The sequence below is a fragment of the Hippocampus bargibanti genome, linkage group LG11 (assembly GCF_051943395.1).
Source record: "Hippocampus bargibanti isolate YZ-2025 linkage group LG11, ASM5194339v1, whole genome shotgun sequence".
Classification (NCBI taxonomy): Eukaryota; Metazoa; Chordata; class Actinopteri; order Syngnathiformes; family Syngnathidae; genus Hippocampus; species Hippocampus bargibanti.
In genome coordinates this window covers 8,032,918-8,053,802 of record NC_142744.1, presented here as the reverse complement: position 1 = coordinate 8,053,802, position 20,885 = coordinate 8,032,918, and the positions used below count along the sequence as shown (strand labels likewise).

Here is a 20,885-nt window from a genome sequence, read left to right as displayed (position 1 = left end):
TTATGTAGTTTTAATGCTTAGAAAATTACGTTTTATGGGGACCTGGGAATGGATTATTCTCATTTTAATGGGGTCCGATGGGAAATTAATTTTCGGGATACACACTTTTCACCTTACACACTCTGTCTGGTAACCAATTAAGTTCGTAAGACAAGGTCCCACTGTATCTAAAAGAAATTGCTGCAGAAATGTGTTGCTTTAAAGGGAATCTAACATTATCGAGCCCAAAATGTCCAAATTGAGTCAATTTCCTATCCATGATCCGAGCCGCTAATCCTCCCTGATGTCGGGAAATGCATGCAACCACGGGAGAATTCGTTTTCACGAGACGTGTGAAAATAGGAAAAAGCATCAAGAGTACTGTCTGTTTTATTGCACAAATTCTTCCAACAGATTTCCAACAGAACCATTTAGCATTTTATAAATGTTAACCTGTGGGTGGGTAAATTTGAATTAATTTTTCAGAAAGAAAAATATGTACTGTGTATGATGGAAATACTGTAAAGGACAGTTGCAGGCAGTCAGGAGGAAAAGAAACTTGTTGGATCTGTATCGAATATAAACCTCTGCAATCTTTAACCAATCAAATGTGTTGCATGACAAACAGCATCTCCTATAGGTTGATTTTTATTTTCTTTTTTTTACACTTTCATATTTATATATGTACAATTTGACTAAGAATTCTCTGAAAACGAGAAAAAAAAGCCAACCTTCAATCGCGATCACAACTCAAAGAACAGGCAAGCATGATGTCCAACGAAACCGTAAGTGACCCTCCTCCAAATGCAACCGAATATACTTTTTCTAGTTTCCGGCCAATCAGATGCCTCTAATTCAGATTGCCGGGGTTCCAATCGTTGTTTTCCTTTCCAGTCGGCTGCCATTTTGATTCCCCTCTCAGGGCCGTAGAACTGGAAAATTGCATGGAGCAATTGCACTGAATCCGATCAGGTGGGGTCGTGGCGAAAAAATAAAAGGTTCCAGTCCGTGGCACATGCAGGGAAAGTTTCATGTCGAAAATGGGTTTCGAACTGAGAGACTTCAGTGAGAACATCTACCAATGCTGTGGTGAGGAGAAAAAAAAAATCACCATTTAGTGCATGTTTCAAACGATAACATCCCTGATTTAAAGTGCACTCAGTAGTTTGGAAGCGGTCAGCAATCTGGAGCTTGTCACGAAGATGGGAAGGAGTGTGGCTACGTGCTGGTGTACGTTGAGAGGCAGCAGTCAAACATTAGACGGAGGAAAATTGATGTCTGAACGATGGCCAGCATTTTCCACCACCACGTGTGATTTGTGTGTCAGTGTGTCATTGGTGATAAAGAGGCCATGAATGTATCATGATTGCCCAGTAAAAAGCAGGCAGTAGCATTGTTTTTACACGAGTTGGAGATGGATGCTTTTATTGGTCATTGGCTATTTTTGCTGACATTTCTTGTGTACACATGAATGCAAATTCAAGGTACAATAAAATGCATGCACCTCCGAGTTTTGTGGAGACATTTTTTTGTTCCTTTTTAAGAACCCCCCCACCCCCACAAGTCAACATTTTATGCCATCTTTTGTGCAAAAAAATTAACTTCACTTTTTGATTGATTGTCCCAATATACTGAGCAAAATGGTTATTTTTTTCGGGCACATATATGAGTGCAAATTGGAAAGCGAACAATCTGATGTTTTTTTTGTTTTATTTTATTTATTTTTTTTTTTTTTGGGGGGGGGGGGGGTTCCTGGATATAGAATTGACAATTAATATAAATGTCACATTTTTAATTACCTTCAGTTTTGGTCTTTTGGGCACACACACACCAAAAGATATTTGATGCCTTTCCCTTTATTAGAAACAATACATTGGTGGATTTTTTGTCCAAATTTATAATAATAATAATACATTTTTATATTAGTTAAGTTTGGACACCTTTCCCCCCTAATTTGAAAGAAGGCCCTGTTTAAAATATCAGGATAGAAATGAAAACTTTTTTAAATTTGCTTCATCGATTATTCATATAAATTTGCATCCCTGACCTTTTATTTTTTTTTAGACACATAACAAATGATGAATTTGTTTGCTTATTATCTGAAATATATGTACTACATTTTCAGTTAATTATTTCTCTTTCTCCAAAACATTTCTGTACACATTTTTTTCATTGTACTTTTATTTCTTTAGACAACAGTACCTGCTTTTTACTGGACAGTATTTGTATCTGTATATGTTGCGTGCTCGTGCATATGTGCTTGGCTCAGGAGGACATGCACTGAACATGATCTGGACCCCCCTCCTCTTCGTCTGAGGTGTCCGGCGAGCTCCAAGACTCATCTGTGTCCGCGTCAGCTCCTTCACGTCGTGTCTGGATGGAGACCGAAGGAGAGGGAGTGAGCAGGTGGAATTCATTTATATACAGAACGTTGGTCTTTGAGACATGAGTTGAATTTGTTTTATGTCCATGCTCTCGGCTCAAAACAACTGAATTAATTTTAGGTTTCTTTTATTTCCAGACCATTAATAATAATAATAATACATTTTATTTATAAGTGCCTTGCAAAACTCTCAAGGACACTTTACAGTCACAGGATAACGTTTTTCATCAGGTGCATGACGTCAATACGTGTCCACCAGGAAGCACCGAAAGGCAGCTACGCTTATTGTAGAGTTGAGTTCACGCACACAACACACAAGTCGGGTCACATGGATCTTAAGGCACCACTGAACAACACAACTATGGACACTTTATTTGGTACACCGGGAGAATCGAGCAAAAAAATTCTCCCCAGACTCACCCTTGGTGGCCGTCGATTCCTCATGTGTCTCATCAGGAACCATAGCAGCTGGGTGTCGTACTGATCTCCATGCCGCACGCTATCCTCGTCGCGATCCCGCTTGTTCTTCTTCATCACCTTCAGGTGGAGCACAAACACAGCCAGGTTCGATTTCAGGTACCATTGCTCAAAAAGCTTCTGGTGAGAAGTGAGTACCTCTTTGAGGCCCTTTAGTCCAGTAGGAACCTCGGCGGTGGGGGCCCACAGCTTGATGTCATGGTCCAGGCCGCTAGTAGCCATGCCTGGTAGATGGGGGTGTGGCTCCAAGCAGTTCACCTGGGTGACATCATGCCAGAAAAAAAAAACATTTTTTTCAATTTTCCATCTTTTTCTCTTTACATTCATGTCCCCATAGGTTCCAAAAAAGAGATAATACATATTGATGAAATTTTTGAGTTTATTAATATAATTGAAAAACAAACGATAATACAACCCAAGTTGCATGCTCATATTAAATATGTGTGAAATAAATGTACATTAGTAAATTCAAAAGGTAGATAGATAGATAGATAGATAGATAGATAGATAGATAGATAGATAGATAGATAGATAGATAGATAGATAGATAGATAGATAGATAGATAGATAGATAGATAGAACACACCTGCGTATCGGGTGCTGGCTCATCTTTTGAAGAAAATCAAGGCTTTTGGGTGCGCCTTATACACCGGAAAATACGGTACACAAAGATACTCACCACCCCGCCTTTGTCTCCCTCCATGAACTGGACGATGCGAGCAGAGTACTTGTCCCACAGGTAGATGTGTCCGCAGTCACTGCCGCTCACCACAAACTCGCTGCACGGTCCGTAGAAGTTGACGCCCTTCACTTCCGGGTGGATGGGAGAAGCGATTTTGAAATTTTATACGCGTTTGATCAGAATTAACATCCTCTACCTGTGGCATTGTTGCGGTGTCCCTTGTATCTTCTACAGTAGTCGGCGCCGTCGCTGTGGTTGGAGTCAAACAGGTAGATGTCTTCGTCGTTGTAAGTGGCTAGTAGCTCTATAATAATAACAATAATAATAATAATAAATAAAAAATAGAGATAAAAATACAAATAAAATAATAATAATACAGTAAAGGCTTGCATATTTATGATTGGACATTTTCAAACATTTTTTTTCAATCATCCTCATGTGAAGGTTGAGTTGGTTGGGGTAATTGAACACCAGAATACAATCATGTATGTACCATGGGTTACCTGTGCCGTCATGACTGTACACCAGGCAGGTGACGTTGGTTTTGGACTCGCTGGATACGAGATGTGAGGGGCAGAACTTCTTGAGCACGCCGTTATTGTCATTTTCGTTGATCTTCCTTTGGTCGTAAATCCTACAGAGCGCAAAGGCCGAGGGGGCAGTCAAGGGCGGTGTGTGGAAATAATCCACGTTCACTTCATAAATTCCAATTTTTTTTAATTGACTTATCGATGCCGGTAAATGTATCTATTCCTGCAATAATTATTTAGAGGCAGAGCAATTTAACTCTCTACCGCTAAATGGCAAAATGTACAATTACTGGATTTTCTGGTGTATAAGGTACACTCAAAAGCATTGATTTTCTTCAAAAGATCACCCTGCGCCATATACGCAGGTGCGCCTTATATCTGAAGTAACATTTAGCCACAACAGGTCTCGCAACTACTGTCAGCAGCCACGACTCCATTTCCACCTGGAGAAGTAGTGCATAAACCAGACACGGGCAAACTACGGCCCGCGGGCCACATACCAAGGCCTTTTAATGCGGCCCGCCGAATTTGTCCAAATTATAGTAAATACTGGCTGAAACATGACAAAAAGTTAGCGGACACCAGGGCAGACAACTCTGAAAAGTTGCCTGCCCCATTTTTCACAACTTGAAACACAATAAGACGACTAATAGCAAAAAATAACATTGTTGCAAAGTATTAAGGATTTTTTAAATTAAGGATGTACCTACCACAAATGCTCCCTTGCTTAAATTACGACAAATATCCCATGTTGAAGATTTTGCTCCAGTTGTCGTTTGTCCATACATTGTTCGTTATGGTGCGTTGTCTGCTAAAAGCCACTAAGCACCTTTCAAAACTCTCAAGGACACTTTACAGTCACTGGATAATAATAAAGTTATGTTTTGTAGCGTCATAAATTTTGTTAGCTTCTTTTGAATTTTTCTTCTGGGGCTGAGGTTCTGTGCATCAACTTTGGAAAATGATATGCAAATGATATGCATGACCTTATAACGCTCAGGAAAGTCCGGAAGCAAAAGCAGGCTTCTGATTGGCTGTCGTGCCGAGTATTCAAATTTCAGATGCAGGTAGGATATTTAATACAGCCTGTGTCTGTGTGCTTAGCAACGATACACATGTACTATTTGCGCGTGAAGGCGAGGGCGTCCGTGGCGAGTTTTCTAGAGCGCGTGGTCAGAACAATCCATCCATGATTTTGTGGAATTTAACACAAGTAGATATTATTGAGCTTCAGTATTTCATTGTGCCTCTGTCAAATTTTAGAACCCATTGTGGCCCGCGAGTCAAAAAGTTTGCCCACCACTGGCATAAACCCATCCCCTATTGTAGCGCCTTATAATGTAGTGTGCCTTGTATTTGTAAAACGTTTGTATTTCTGTATTATGTTTGGAAAACTTTTTTCATTCATTGAAAGTGCGCCTTATAGTCCGTTGTGCCTTATATATGGAAAAAAAATTGAAAATACACCATTCATTGGAGGTGCGCCTTACACATTGGAAAATACGGTAATACATTGAGCAGTAGCGCTGGTACCTGCGTGTGACCAAGAGTTCAATTACTTCTGTTCAACTATTACAAACAAGTTAATTAAAGTGAAGTGAATATGCAATTTCAAATTTCAATATTAATTGAATTTTGGCATGCATGTTTCAAATGAATTGGAGGTGCGCCTTATACTCCGGTGCACCTATGGAAAAAGTTTGAAAATACATCATTCATTGGGTGTGCGCCTTATACACTTAAACATATAGTAATTTGAATCCAACTGCTGTAATGGTCATAAAACCGATTTGTGTTGCACTGACTGACGTTATGTCATGGTGGCGGCGGCCATGATGCTTACAAACCTGATGTACTGGTCTCTCCCGCCGACCGCAAAGTGGTGCGTTTTGGCTGGGTTGACGTAGATTGTGTAGAGGCCCACTTTTTTGTCACCTTCCTTCACCATCACCAGTTTGCTGCAAAACAAGGCAAAGGTTTAACAGGTGGTAAAAGGGCATCCTGCACACCAAACTCAACCAATCGTGGGGGTGCTCAAGTGTTTCCGAATGATGGTGCATCCATCCCTGGCAATACATGGATTGCCTTTTGTGCGGGTGTAATGGCCATCTGGTAGAATGATTATTTCTCAACAAATATTAACTCATTTACTGCCATTCTCAAATTTATCAGAATCAGAATCAGAATCATCTTTATTGCCAAGTATGTAGAACACACAAGGAATTTGTTTCCGGTAGAACACGCTGCACTAGTATCGTCAAAAAAAAACTGCTAAGTGGCACTATACAGTTCCATTTTGGCTACTGTTGAAAGGGATATTCTGGGATGGAAAAGCATGACGTGGAGCGCCATTCCTTTTTTTTTGGGGGGGAGGGGGGTACCAATAAAGCACTGGTCAGACCTTGACAATGTTTTTTCACGAACGGGCAGCATTTGTACAGCCGCCCCAATTTCAAGCTCAGATAACACCAGGCCCATATAACTTAGGCATGAACTATTTTTTTCTGATGAAAGAAGAGAGTCGAAGGTTTCTTATACTGCATTCAATGTTTATGTAGTCCTAACACTTAATAGTCAGTGTTTCCTGGAATTTGAGTGAAAATGACAAAAACCCTGGCACTGGAGTGGACACGTTTTTGCACGTCGTCTGGCAGTGAATGAATTAAGGACATCGTCTAATCAAAGTCAAAGTCAGCTTTATTGTCAAATATGCTAATATGTATGACATACAGCACAGATGAAAATACTGTCCTCTCGGACCCAGCATGCAAGGCACTTATAATGACTTTAACAAACATAATAAACATGAATAATAACCCCTCCCCCACACTTTTCAATGAAGATTGTGCTGCTTGGCATTTTTGAGTGATGTTGTATTATCTATCTAAATGTGCTGCTACACTAAACACTGCTACAAGATGCTAATTGTCAGCCTAAGTGCAGATGGGAGTTTCCCCACTGTATCAAGATTGAGAAAAGCCGTGTCGTTATTCTAAATACACAGTACAGTGATACCTTGGCTTACAAACTTAATTGGTTCCCAGACAGAATGTGTAAGGCGAAAAGTGTGTATCCTAAAAATTAATTTCCCATAGGAAACAATTAAAATGAGAGTAATCCGTTCCCAGGTCCCATAAAACATAATTTCCTACTTTCTAATTTTCTAAGCCTTAAAACCACACCAAATATACCTTATTTTATGTATAATAAATTTGCTATGGTATTATAATTAAATAAATAAACCGTACGATATAATAAAGTCGTTTTATTTACCTTTGTGATGGCCGTTGATGGCTTGATGGAATGGAGTGGCCGGTTTCATCAGCATTAAATGCTTGACGAGGAACGTAACCTTCTTTCACCATCTTGAGGAATGATTCCTTGTACGTGCTTGTCTCTGTCATAATTTTATCTAGTTCCTCAACAATTGTGTTCTCTTTAGCTGTGTTGATAGCTTTTTGCATCAAGTGTACAGATGGCTTGTGCGAGTTGTTTGTGGAGCCTGATTGATGGGATATTTTAACCTTGCAGTCTACACTCTGCCTCTGAACTATCAAAGTTGAATCTCTCACTGTTGTCTGTCTGCCTTTTTAATGTTTAAACCACCTCCCCTCACTGCTGCGTTCTTGACCAATCATGTCGCTTGAACCGGAGACTGGGGCGGGGAATAGAGGACAAAAACAGTCGGCTGCCATTTTGTTGTTAGAAGAACGGGCTCGTTCGCGAACGACACATCACTCATTGAGGCAGCTCCGCGTACGAAAAAAGTTTGTATGCCAAGGTAAAGTTTGTATGTCAAGGTAAGATGTCCATAAATTTAACGTTCGCAAACCGAAAAGTTCGTAAGCCAAGGGATTTGTAAACCGAGGTATGACGGTACTACTAAAAATGATTGTCTTTCAATCGCGGGGGCGGGGGGGGGAATTCAATTTACTAATTTCACAAAAGAAACACGTAGGGCTGAATTTGAGGGACTCTTAATATTTTGATCTCCACAGTGTATGCTGCGATCAAATGTATTGCATTTTTTTAGCTCATGGAACAATACAAGCACAGTATTGAGACAAGAAAACTCACTTAGCAGGACGGTCAAGCCGCAGGTCGATTCCGAACACGATGGCGTCCTCTCCCGCCGATAGAAAGGAGCACGGAGAGTCGGGCTCCAGGGCCAACTGATGCAAAAAAGAAACAGTAAGTTACATCAATGTTATGTTTATGCATTTGGAAATGTGCATGCATGTATCTAGAAATATCGTGAGGGGGTGTACTGAACCTTGTGTGCAGCCCCTTTGTGCTGAGCCACCCTCTTGGTATTCTTGCAGCGTTGGGTGGCTGAAAGCTCCGCCACACGAATCTGACCGTCACGGGCGCACATGGCCAAGGTGGAATCGCCACTGTGAGGTAGGAACTTGGCCTTGTGGGCCAAAACAAATTTCACAGTGTTTAATCTTGGCATCTAATGAGACTTGTAATGAAATGAAAACCGAATATCTTCATGTGTCTTACTTGTGACCAGAGAAGCTATCGGCTTTTAGAAAAATGCAGTACAGATGCTCCCCAATTTACGAACATTGGAGTTACGAATAACGGTACATACGAACATTTTTGCGGGTACAGTATGTCGAAAAATATTTGGACAGAGATGCTGAAAGTGGCTATGTAGAGGATGTGGGTGGGGAGGAAGTCCCTCTTCCCAGTTGACGCTCTGAGGACGTGATGCATCACAAAAAGTAATGGCTGCTGGTATGCAATTCAGTAATTACATGCCAGCAGCTTCAGTAATGGGTTACTGAAGACCCCAAAATATAAATTGTCGTACTACAGTAGGGTTTAATTTATTTTCTGACTGTTAGAGCGTCTTTGTTTTATACTTCCCCGTTCAACGTTTGACTTAAACATACATTTCATACAAAATAGAGCACTGAAGAAATTCACCTTACGAACGACCGCTCGGAACGTATCTTGTTTGTAAGGTGGGGAGCGTCTGTAGCATGTTTTAATTCAGCTTGCAGCTAACACAAGTGAAGTCATGGTGAGATTACAATTTTTGCATCCTGGGGATACACATTTTGCTCTTCTTTGGTTCACTAAGTTTCCCACAACAAAAACGGGATAAAACTAAGTACAGTGATACCTCGTTTTACGAATGCTTTAGCTCGCGAACTTTACGCGCGAGAATATAATCTTGGCAGACAAACTATTTTTCGGCGGACGAACACCAAACCACACAGTCGAAAAGCGTCACGGTGGCTGGCGGACTAGTTCTCCACACCCACTTTCCTTGAATGCAGATGTGGTTTGTTATCGAGTGGATACTTTTGCTTTTTTTGGGAACGAAAAAGAGACCACCACAGGCAAGTGTTCAGCCAAAGAGGACACACAAGAAAATTACAGTCGAGCAGAAGAAGATCATCGAAAAACAAGAACGGGGTGTGCGTTTGTGAGACTTAACATGCCAGTACGTGGATGCTAAGTCGAACATTGCTACGTGTGGCTAAGGTTATTTCTGTGTTGTCTAAGCAACGGTCTCAGGCAATAGAAGAGGTTGAAAAACTTCGGTTGATTTGGATTAACAAAAAGCAGCTAGCGGGGGACCGCGTGAGTGAGGGTATTATCGCCAAGAAAGCATGGCACCTTCACTCGGATATCGAGGCATCTACATCAACAACCATCACAAAGGTCAATAGAACGACTTTATTTTACAGTACAGTTTATTTTTTAATTACAATCCAATAGCACATTTATTATACATAAAATAATGTATATTTTGTGTAGTTTTAAGGCTTAATTAGGAGAACATTATGTTTTCTGGGGACCTGGGAACGGATTATTCTTATTTTTAATGGTTTCTTATGGGAAATAAATGTTCAGCAGAGGAACTTTTCGCCTTACACACAATTTCCGGGAACCAATGAAGTTCGTAAGCTGAGGTATCACTGTACCTCCACTTGTGTAGTGACTGTCCCGGTCAGTGAATGTTCAGTTTTGCCGCCCCCCCACCTCACCTGAAAGACATTACTCTTGTGCCCGCTGTCAAACTCCAGCTCAGCGCGCCGGATGGCCCAATTCCAGATAACCACGCGGAGGTCGTCACTACCGGACGCCAGACGCGTGCCCGACGGGTTGAAGTGCAGCGTGTTGACGCAGCCGGCGTGTCTCTCCAGCCGACCTTGCAGTTCCAACCTCTGCACCAGGCCACGGGCGCCGCACACGCGCCTCACAAACTGTTGCGAGTCCCGGCCGATCTCCCGACACCGCAGCGAGGGGATGGCGCGCCACGCCGGCCCGCGTAAGTCTTTCAGCTCGGCGCCCAACCACGCCTCCATGGCCTCGTCGTCTTCCTTGTCGTCCTCGTCGTCGTCATCGTCTTTCAGCTCTTCTTCGTCATCGGCATCCGAGCTGGAGGAACGGTTGTTGTTATTGCCGCCGCAGGGTCTGTTCCTTTTCTGTGCGGCCCTTCTTCCGCAATCTTTCGCCCTGTCTTGTCTGCCTCCCTCGCTGTCTCTTTCAGCATCTTCGGTCAGAGAAAAGAGGCCGCTGCCATCCATGCTGTCGGTGTCTTCCTCGTCATCGTTATCCTCCTCCCCTTCTTCTTCTTCTTCAGTTTCATTTTCCTTTGGCTCACTTTCTGGCACTTTCCTGTCACCAGATGCCTCTCCGTTGTCTTCAAGTAGAGAAACATATGTGGAAAATACAAACATGTGAATCTTGGCTAATAGCTGCCTTTATAAACGATTACAATTCCCGTATAAAAATTGTACACCGTACATTATTTGAAATGATAGAAAAATGCTAACACAAGCGGATATGCAGACAGTTTACCGCACATGTGCGCGTTAAGCTTTTATCAATCCGACCGCATTCAGCCATAAAATAAATAACCAATTGAGGATTACTTTGGTACATTGGTTTGCTGGTTTGCCGTAACAATAGTAACGATTGGCGGCAGCATTGCCGTTGGCTACCAGCAGTTGAGACGAACTGATTTTGAGCCAAAATGGTCTTTGTAATATCGGTTCATATTTTGTTCCTGTATAAAAGTTTGGTATACACTATTTGAAATAATAATCAAAAAACATAAAATATGGGGGAAATATACATTGACAGGTATGAAATTAGTATTGCTTTCAACAAAGGGAGTCAGTTGAAAGTTTTAAAAAAGGTGGGAAAGGCAGTTGTCTTTTTACATCTGCATTAAACATGACTGATTTAGCAGTGTAAATTTGGTTAATTCACTAATGAATTGTGCCTTAAAACTTCTGTGGTGAAGCAATAATAACAATACATTTCAGCATCTAACTAGAACAACTGAACTGAACTCTATGCCAAACTGTAGGTAGATACCGCAGTCGTTTTATTTCAGATGTAGTTGAAATATTGAAAAATATTGTAACCGTAATGCCTCCATTGGACCAATATTCCACTGTTACCAAAAACGACCTTGTCACTCAGATATGAAATTCACGTGACATGAGTTATTTGCTAAATTACCTTCGTTTTCCAACATTCCAACCTCCTCGTGTGCAATTGACAGGAAGAAAAGTAAAATGTTGCAAAAAATTACCACTGTGTTTGACTCCACCTTTGCTCCCACAGGCGTCTTTGTGGTGATCCCCTTGGGCTTCTTCCTCCCCAGAGGCCCCTTAAAAAGAAGCCAACAGTGGTCTGAAACGTTCTTAAAAGGCTACCACGGGTGGTTTGCAAATCAGTTACCGTTGAGCGACGTGGATTTGCCTTCTGTTTCTGCCATGACGTCCGTGAAGGCAAGTCTGTCACACACGTAAGAGGGTAGTGGGGGTCATACATGTGTCTCAAAGTAATCAAGTTTGCTGTAAAAGTTCAGCATTGTCCAGTTTAGTGTGTGCGTGCGAGGCGTTTGCAACCTGCGAGGTTGGCTAACCAGCGAGCTAATGCCACCCAAATTTATCCTCTTTGTGACGGCATCGTGAAAACTCGGTTTGACGTTTACAGGCCCTCTGACATTAGCGTGTAGCGTGATAACCACCGTTAGCACAATATTTGACTAAATACGCTGCTGTCATTTTTGATGCTGCAAACACCTGTTTGGTCACATACACAGTTGCTAACTTAGCTTTAGCCTTTTTTTTACCTTGACTCGCAGGCCCGACTCAACGCACTTCTTTTTTATCTTTCTGAAAGCCAAGTCCTTTTATATGGCAGCTTTGCGATCCTCACACCGCGCCTCTCCCAGCCGGGCTGAGACAAAAAAGACGCCGCATCGCGCGTCAAGTTTTCCGAGGAAAACAAACTCTGCAGCGTTCAAACAAGGTCGACTTGCTCTGTTTATGTTTTGACGGTTCGGCTTCTATTTTGGTGGGGGGGAGGGGGGGGGGCAGAGGATGGACTTCCGACATGGAGTACGTGACGTTTTTGTTTAAAAACCCGGAAGTTCCAGCCGCGAAAAATAAAATAAAATTACATTAAAATCCCCTGTGTTTCCGAATGACCAGTCGATCGTGTGTTCTCCTTCCTCAACTGCTACACCCTCTTATATTTTTAACAAAAAAAAACGCACGTCTGCGTTTTGACGACAGATTTCATGGGGGTGTATTCCAGTTAAGTGCCGCAACAAAAAGAAACGAAAATAAAACAATTGCGAATTTGGTTTTATTTATTTTTGTCTCACAGACTTCCCATATATGGCATTATAAAAATGCGAAACAGTCACAATATTAGGCTAATAGGAGACAAATAATCTTGTGTTTATGTTTGATGGTTCAGATTTAATTTGATTTATGCTCATTTCCGGTGACGTTACAGGTTGTATCCAAAAAGTTTCCATAGTCGGAAGTAGCTGGAGAAGATAAGCAAAAAAATATATTTAAGAAGTATGATGATATTGTTCATGTTGTTTTGTTTTAAGTGTCTCTTTCTCTTTCATCTGGATACGTTTATTGTTGCATTTTTGATGGTTTAGTTTTATTTTATTTTGGTACCTCTTATTTTATTGCGGTCGTATTTCCGGTGATACGATGGCCTCATCACTGGTACATAGCGTTTTTACGGTTTTACTCCAAAACGACGTCTTGTGCATTGAAATAAAAAACTTGTTTTTACTGACACTTTTCTCCTCAATTCTCCTCACATCTCCAGATATAAATCAACAACAAAAAGCAGGCAATCGCATGCCTCTAAAATATCCTGAGTGATCATCATTTGGTGTGGGATGTGTTATCAGTAAATGATTTACTGTAAATCATTTTCCCCCTGAAAATAAAACCAGGTATGACCAGGAGAAACACAAAATCATTAACGTCTCGAAACTATTTGAATGAATTGTGTATTAACTAGACTGCACTAATCACACAGTCCAGCTCGGTGAGGAATACTAAAACATCCGGTGAGAAACAAAATGGTTTCCTTCCTGTGTTTATGTCAGCCTTCGTGATCATACTGCAGTTCAGTTCGTGCTTAACGTTCAGTTTTTATCTCACAATCAAATATGCCTAAGTGTAAACAGAATGTTTAAAGTGGCAAGATAAACTTGTGCTTTTTTGCTTGAGAGCCAGTGGCCAGTCGACAATGTCCATTATTACACGTAGTGATAGGTCAGGATTAATGATGGACAGGTGAAGGTGATTACGTCACTAAATTTTAAGACTCAATTCACTTGATTTAATATAAATTTAATTTTGTTGTTTTATAAATTTAATTTTGTCGTGGTTTAGTTCTTCATGGTTGTAGTTATTACATTAAAAGTGGAAATGAACGTACTACACAAATCGCAATAAAGTGCAAAAACGTACTTGTCGTTTGAAATTGAGAAGATAAATGCTGCAACTTGATTCATTGATGACATTTTGTCTCCCAAAATAGAGATAAATACAAATTTAAAATGAAGGCATTGTATAATACACTTTCAAAAATACATTAAAAAAATAAACAAACAATTTTAAACGTAAACATAAACAATTCGTCGTTTGTGTTCTTCCGAGAGTGATATTTACACGGATGGAAAATGTCACTCGAAGGCGGAGGAAAGAAGTGAGGGGGGGGGGGAGTCGATCTTTGCCCACTTTTGACCCACATCACTGAAGTTGCGCCGGTAGTGCTCTTGAGTCTTCCCTTTGCGCCCCCTGTGAGCGATGCCGCTGTAGTTATGCCGTGATTTTTTTCGTGTAAACTTCATCTTTTTTTGTAAACTAAGCCACGCTCCGTCCGTCTGTCCGCCCGTCATGGAGTACTGGAGGCAGTGTGCCGCGTGGCTCATCGGCTGCAAAGTGTTGCCGCTCAACCATCGCGTCACCGTCGAAACGGCGCAAGTGTTCGACTTGGCGCAGACGCTCCGAGATGGCGTGCTGCTCTGTCAGCTGCTCAACAACCTGAAGGCTCACACCATTGACCTGAAGCACATCAACCTTAGGCCACAGATGTCCCAGGTATCAACAATACAAACGCGACAGTACTCGAGTATATGAAAGTAAATGCCTAACGTATCATTGGGAATGGGTTCTTATTAAAGTACAGTATTTTTTAATAGGATCATCCTTATCACGTTATTGCAGTACATATATAGGAAAAAACATTTAACTATATGCCAAACAGCACATTGCTATGGAGTTCACTGCCATTATACAAAGCTGACATCTTACATTTTTGCCATCAAGTCAATGTAAAAAAAACTCAAATCTATACCGGATATGAAAAAAAAGCCATTTGTGACTCTTGCATCTTAAAGCACCACTTTAGAAAGATTTAAGACATGAAGTCAAAATCATATACAGTACGTACTGTACATTTGAGGTACAGTGAGACCTTAACTTACTAACTTAATTGGTTCCCAGACAGAGTGTGTAAGGCGAAAAGTGTGTATCTCAAAAAACATTTTACCATAGGAAACCATTAAAATGGGAATAATCCGTTCCCGGGTTTCCATAAAATATACTTTTCAACTAAATAAGCCTGAAAACTACACACAACATACCTTATTCTATGTATAATACATGTGCTATTGTATTGTAATGAAAGAAATACACTGAATTGTATCATAAAGTCACTTTATTTACATTTGTGATGGTCATTTATGGCTTGATGGAATGGCGTTGGAGGTTGAAGGTCAAAGGGAATTGCTGTTTGGAAAGAGAGGCACATTACATGAGGACTGTAATTAAAGAAATAAACTGCTGTAAAATAAAGTTGTATTTACCTTTTTGATGGTCGTTGATGGCTTATGGAAGGAGAGTCACCTTCCATAAGGACTGTTGGTAACTTAACCTCTGGTGCTGTTCGGTCATGTGCTTCCGCCGAAGATCACTCCGCCAGCCGTGGTGGGTGTGTATTATGAAAATAGTGCTTATTATAAGGTTTAATTTTCATAAATTTGACGTTTGTAAGACGAAAAGTTTGTAATTTAAGGTGTTTGTAAGTTGAGGTCTCACTGTATTCCTTTTCGGTTCCACTGGAGACGCCAGTTAAAGTAATTGTGCTCTGAATCAATCTCAATAAAGTACTGTATTTTCCGGTGTGTAATGCGCACCCAAAAACCTTGATTTTCTCGAAATGATCACCCTGCGCCTTATACGCCGGTGTGCCTTATACAGGTATGTGATGTCATATTGAGCCACAACAGGTCTCGCAACTACTGCCAGCAGCCACCGACTCCATTCCCTCACGTCACGTAGATGAAGTAACCCCAGCGCGTTGTAATGTGGTGTGCCTTATATTTGGCAAACCTTTATATATTTATATATTATATTTGGAAAACAGTTTTCATTCATTGTTTGTGCGCCTTATACTCCGGTGCCCCTTATAGACTGGAAAATACGGTAATTCCAGTTCCTTCTAAACACACTTTCGTACTTCAACCGCCTTCGTGAACCCCAGCAAATCGAGTGCCCCTCTCGTGCATCAATTTTAAAGGGAATCAGCGGGCCCATTAATTGGATGTGAAGCGACACGGCTTTGTTCACACCCATAATGGCGCAAACCGCCCGCTTCTAAATGCTTCAAGCTGCATCTTCAATACAAGTGTCAACTATTAATTAACCGGCAAATACGGCAATTTAAAAAAAATGCCCACATTATCGACTGGTGGGACGTCCGAAAATATCGGCTTCCTCTTATCGGACCATGTTAAAGGGCAAATATATCGTTGTACAATAATTAATGTCAGGAGATAATATGAAATGTAATGGTCAGTTTAGAATAGCCCTACGATGCTGCGGTCAGGTTTTCAGTGTGATCCTCTTGTGTGTACTCACTAGACTGTGATGGAAACACAGTAGAATAGCCCGTAGCTGTAGGCCGCATACAAGCAAAAAAAATATAAATATATATATCTGTGCGACCCCCTTTCACGGTGACCCACTACCTCTCCTGTGTGGAAAGGAAAGCATCAGGGTCAATGGAGCACAGTGTTGTGGAACAAACAAGGCTCCCTCCAGCGTTGCTTTTGCCAGATGCACACTCGGACCTTTAGTTGTAAGAGACCAAACACGTATTGTTACGATGGCAAGATGTTTATCTTAATTGCGTTCTTTTTGAAGTTGCCGGTAGACATTATACTCGCGGGTTCATTGTGAAATCAGTAGTTTTCACTGCGAGTCCTTCCCATTACAACTACATGTCCTAATTGGATACAGCGAGCAGGCTATCGAATATGTACACGTACTTTGTGTAAAAACGATTACAAACGTGACAATGACATTCCATTTGGATAACGACTTCTTTGCAGTACCACCACTCATCATACCTCTTCTAGTATCACCATTTGTACTACAACAGTATGTCTAATACTAATTCTACAACTTTTTTTTCTGTTACAACGATTCGACTACTACAACTAGCGCTGCTAATTCCATGCATGGTAAATTGTATTTATGTAATATTTTGTATTTATACGGTCATTATGGAGCACTTTTCTACCTTTGGGACAAAAAAATGCTTCATACTGTTTCCCCATTTGCCAATTGATCAGCACTTGTTACATAATGTCGTACTTTGTATAATGTATTTTTTCTTGGTGTGCACTGTCACAATCGCTGTCCCCGAAAGGGTTAAAAATGCAATTTTGTTGACTCAAACTAAAAAACATTCCTCACAATATAAAATAGAAGAAAGACATATGACCCACAAGTCATTTTATTGGAGATATAATTTGTGTTTGTATTTATTTATTTATTTATTTATTTATTTATTTATTCGTGTATTTATGTATAATAATAATACATTTCATTTATAAGTGCCTTTCAAAACTCTCAAGGTCACTTTACAGTCACAGGCGTGTGTGGCTGCCGTTGCTCACCCGCAGAAAAAATATTCTGTGACTGTAAAGTGTCCTGGAGAGTTTTGAAAGGCGCTTACAAATGAAATGTATTATTATTATTTATGTATGCGTTTTTCTATTTATTTATTTATTCATTTTTATTGTAGTGTACTTAAAAAAAATCTCCTGCCTTTCACTGTCCCAGTTCCTGTGCTTGAAGAACATCCGCACCTTCCTGATGTGCTGCTGCGACGTGTTCGGCATGAAGAAAAGTGACCTGTTCGATGCCTTCGACCTGTTTGACGTGCGTGACTTCGTAAAGGTGACATTCCGATTGATTGAACCCATTCATTATATTTCCTCGCATGCTTTTTCCGTTATCAATCAACATCACGTGTGGTCTCTCCGATGCGTGGCGACAACTCCAAAGCCCGTTGCTGGCTATTTTCTTTTCGGTGAGTTGAGGTCCAAAGAAGCTTCCAGTTAATCTGATAATCCAGCACACTGCAAATATGTACTGTACCAGGCATCTTGTACAGTACCGTATAATCCCAGTCAAACAACCTTCTGGCAAGGTGTCAACAACACCATCACCATTTAGTATGTCAGGTTCATCTTTGAAGGATGAAATCCAGTTGATGATGCTAATAATTTAAATAAATGGAAAAGGTGTGGTGTTCTTTTTTTCCCCTCCGCAGAATGGCACGTGAAAAACCAAAACTGGGATAATCCACTTTTTGCCAGTGATGCCAACTGGAGGTCAAGAAGATTCAGCATTAGAACACTGATGACAAGATGACTAACCGACATTACAGTGACCATATAAAAACATACGTCGAGTGACTACTACTACTACTACTACTACTGCTACTCCTACTACTATTACAACGACAACTAAAACTATTGTAGTAGTTTGGGTGTATACGTACTATTTGACCCTTCCACTTCATAGCAAAAATTGATTGCTATTAAAAGATGAACTTTGATAGATGTTATTGTGCCCGCGTTGATGCCAATTTTTGGCAAAGCTGAGCTGAGAGAAAAGAATCAGGAAATATGTTTTTTTTTCCAATTTCAGATTTTCCCAAAAGCATTTCTTGTAACCTTGTACACTTGCATAAAGTGTAATAATAATGACAATGCTAATAATACAAAAATAAAAATAATATTGTATTTTCCGGTGTATAAGGCGCACTGAAGGATAAGGCGCCGAATTGTGTATTTTCAAACGTTTTCCATAAATGAAATGTCGTATTATTATTATTATTATTATTATTATTATTATTATTATTATTATTATTATTATTATTATTATTATTATTATTATTATTATTATTATTATTGTAGGGTGCAGCAGACTACAAGTTGCGCCTTTAATGAATGAAACAAGTTTCACATATTACGAAAATATATAAAAGTTTTCCAAATATACGGCACACCATATTATAAGTAGATGCTGGGGTTACACAATACTTCTTCTACAGGGAGAAATGGCGATGGTGGCTGCTGACAGTCATTGTGACACCAGTTGTGGCTCAATATTACTTCACATCTAAGGCACACTTGTGTATAAGGCGCAAGGTCTTCTTTTGAAGAAAATGAAGACTTTTGGGTGCGTCTTATACACCGGAAAATACGGTATGCAGCATTTTTCTGATTAATTATGTGTTAAGCATTGTATTAAATCACCTTTGGAATATTTTACAAAACCTCAAGTGGCGACGTACATCAACTTCTGCTGCATATAGTGCAAAAATAATCATTATTAATAATAAAAACAATAACAATCAGATTTAGAAAAAAAAGAAACAATTAGCATATCCACCAAAATTGACTCTTATTTAAGATTTTCAGCACCCTTCCTTATTTTCACCTTTCAATCATTTTGCGGGTCGTGCACTGTGAAACCAACGTATTTTCCAAAATCATGTTAGCCGTGTTTTGTGGTTTTCATGAACGTGTCTAAACAAACAGGCCTTATTTCAACTTTCATGGATAGTAAATTTCATGTCAATGTATGAAGAGACACTCAACGGGTATATCATATTTCTCTCATCTAAAAATGGACATCTTCCACCAGGTCATGGACAGTCTATCCAAACTCTCTTATACACCAATAGCCCAGCAAGCAGGATTCAAGTAAGTTGTTATTTTCACAATGTTCTTCGCCCGAGCAACGACACAAAAAAAGCATTTCACGACAGCTAAATTCAACGTCACCATGTTTCATTTTAACTCCGCTCATTGACCCAAGTGACGAGACATCATAGCCTGACCCAGATTTTTGAACATATTCAGGATTTAAACCATTCCGTGAATTCTAGACCACGATCAGAATTTTAAAATGAAGCCTTTGTAATCTTCAAATGTCTTCTTTGTCATTCGCAGGCCTTTCCCCACAGAGGAGAGTTTAAAGGACGAGGACATTTACAATCACCTGGAAGACCTTATTGAGTATGTATGAGGTGTCGTCCCCCCGCATCCCCCCCCCTCTCTGAGGGTCTATTATCGCTGTTGGTAGAACATAATTATGTCAGCGCGTGTCAGAACCATCTCGGCCCATCTTCTTGGCTCTCCGAGGCGCTGCTCTGTTTGTTTGCTATTATCAAAGGAAATGAATGACTTTGCATGACATGCCTATTAAAAATTCCTGAGAGGTGAGGGTGGGATGGGGGGCGTAAGGGGTACAACTTCCACCAAGAGCGTTTTATGGCCTGTCGTGCCAGTAGGGGACGCAAATGAATCGCTTTTAGAGTTGGACCTTCACTACAAAGGTTTTGTCAAGCTCTGTCCTTGTGCAGGTGTGTTTTTGGTTTTGTGTTTCACAGCAAGTTGTCAGAGTTAGCTTATACGTAATGAAAATGCAAAGACAGACTGTCGCTCAACGTTAGTAGCAATCATTCTGTCTTTGAAGGACCCCTCAAAAAGGGCTCACATGACAACCAAAATGACAACCACAAAGCAAAATGTCATGCCTTTTTCTTTTTTTCTTTCTATTCGATGCTTCGTGAGACTTTTTCTGTGAGTCTACTGCTGATACAGATGCCGACTAAATGTCATATTTAAATGTATTTTTGGTCGTGGTTGTAGTGAACATGCCATGGAAGATGAGGAGGATTTGTATGCGGCCGTATACACCCTGGAAGAAGACGATGCAGGTGGAGAGATTTATGAGGACCTTATGAGGACAGAGCACCAGGTACTTATACACATTCACACACAAATTACAGACATTCCCCTACTTCCAAAAATTTGACTTACGAACAATGCTACATACATCCAGTTGTACATGTCTCTCCAGTTCTACATGTACATATCGTTATAGAGCATATATTTTATTAAATGTTTATTTTTCAGTAACAACCAATACAGGTTGTTATACAAGCCTTAATGGACAACCTACGCGTCCGGACAAGTTGTGTCCATAATTTGTAAAATCACTTCAAATGACTTCTCCTGAGCGTATTTTACAAAGATTCCACGGCATATAGCTATATTTTACGTTTTAAGACTCGCGCTGAATATTCAGGAAGTCTTGTTTTTGAGTTGGTGACGATTCTTGACGTCACGTCACGGAGGGAACGCCCCTGACCGAGAAGGCGACACACA

The 20,885-nt window shown here is 40.4% G+C and overlaps 2 protein-coding genes across 5 annotated transcripts in view; one reads left to right on the top strand and one right to left on the bottom strand.

Annotated features, from left to right (window-relative positions):
- Positions 1–351: 351 nt before the first annotated feature.
- dcaf8 (DDB1 and CUL4 associated factor 8) lies at positions 352–12,396 on the bottom strand. 2 transcript variants are annotated; one of them, XM_089008334.1, is made up of 13 exons: positions 12,162–12,396; positions 11,765–11,820; positions 11,616–11,693; positions 10,057–10,715; positions 8,325–8,465; positions 8,129–8,223; positions 5,899–6,009; positions 4,025–4,155; positions 3,718–3,825; positions 3,519–3,649; positions 2,978–3,097; positions 2,783–2,899; positions 352–2,352 (listed from the first exon to the last, which is right to left on the bottom strand). In XM_089008334.1, exons 2-13 carry the CDS (start codon positions 11,799–11,801, stop codon positions 2,245–2,247), a joined length of 1,836 nt encoding a protein of 611 aa, XP_088864460.1. In that variant the 5' UTR covers positions 11,802–11,820; positions 12,162–12,396; the 3' UTR covers positions 352–2,244. The 2 variants fall into 2 exon arrangements, with proteins under 2 accessions (XP_088864460.1, XP_088864461.1); XM_089008335.1 differs by having other exon boundaries at positions 11,634–11,693.
- Positions 12,397–14,116: 1,720 nt separating this feature from the next.
- LOC148891384 (guanine nucleotide exchange factor VAV3-like) overlaps positions 14,117–20,885 on the top strand; it is a 34,055-nt gene continuing 27,286 nt past the window's right edge. For all 3 annotated transcript variants that reach the window (XM_089008555.1, XM_089008554.1, XM_089008557.1), the window contains exons 1-5: positions 14,117–14,451; positions 17,482–17,598; positions 19,357–19,415; positions 19,665–19,730; positions 20,367–20,475. In XM_089008555.1, coding sequence (XP_088864681.1) covers positions 14,248–14,451; positions 17,482–17,598; positions 19,357–19,415; positions 19,665–19,730; positions 20,367–20,475 — 555 coding nt within the window. In that variant the 5' untranslated portion in view covers positions 14,117–14,247. The remainder of the gene's footprint in view (positions 14,452–17,481; positions 17,599–19,356; positions 19,416–19,664; positions 19,731–20,366; positions 20,476–20,885) is intronic.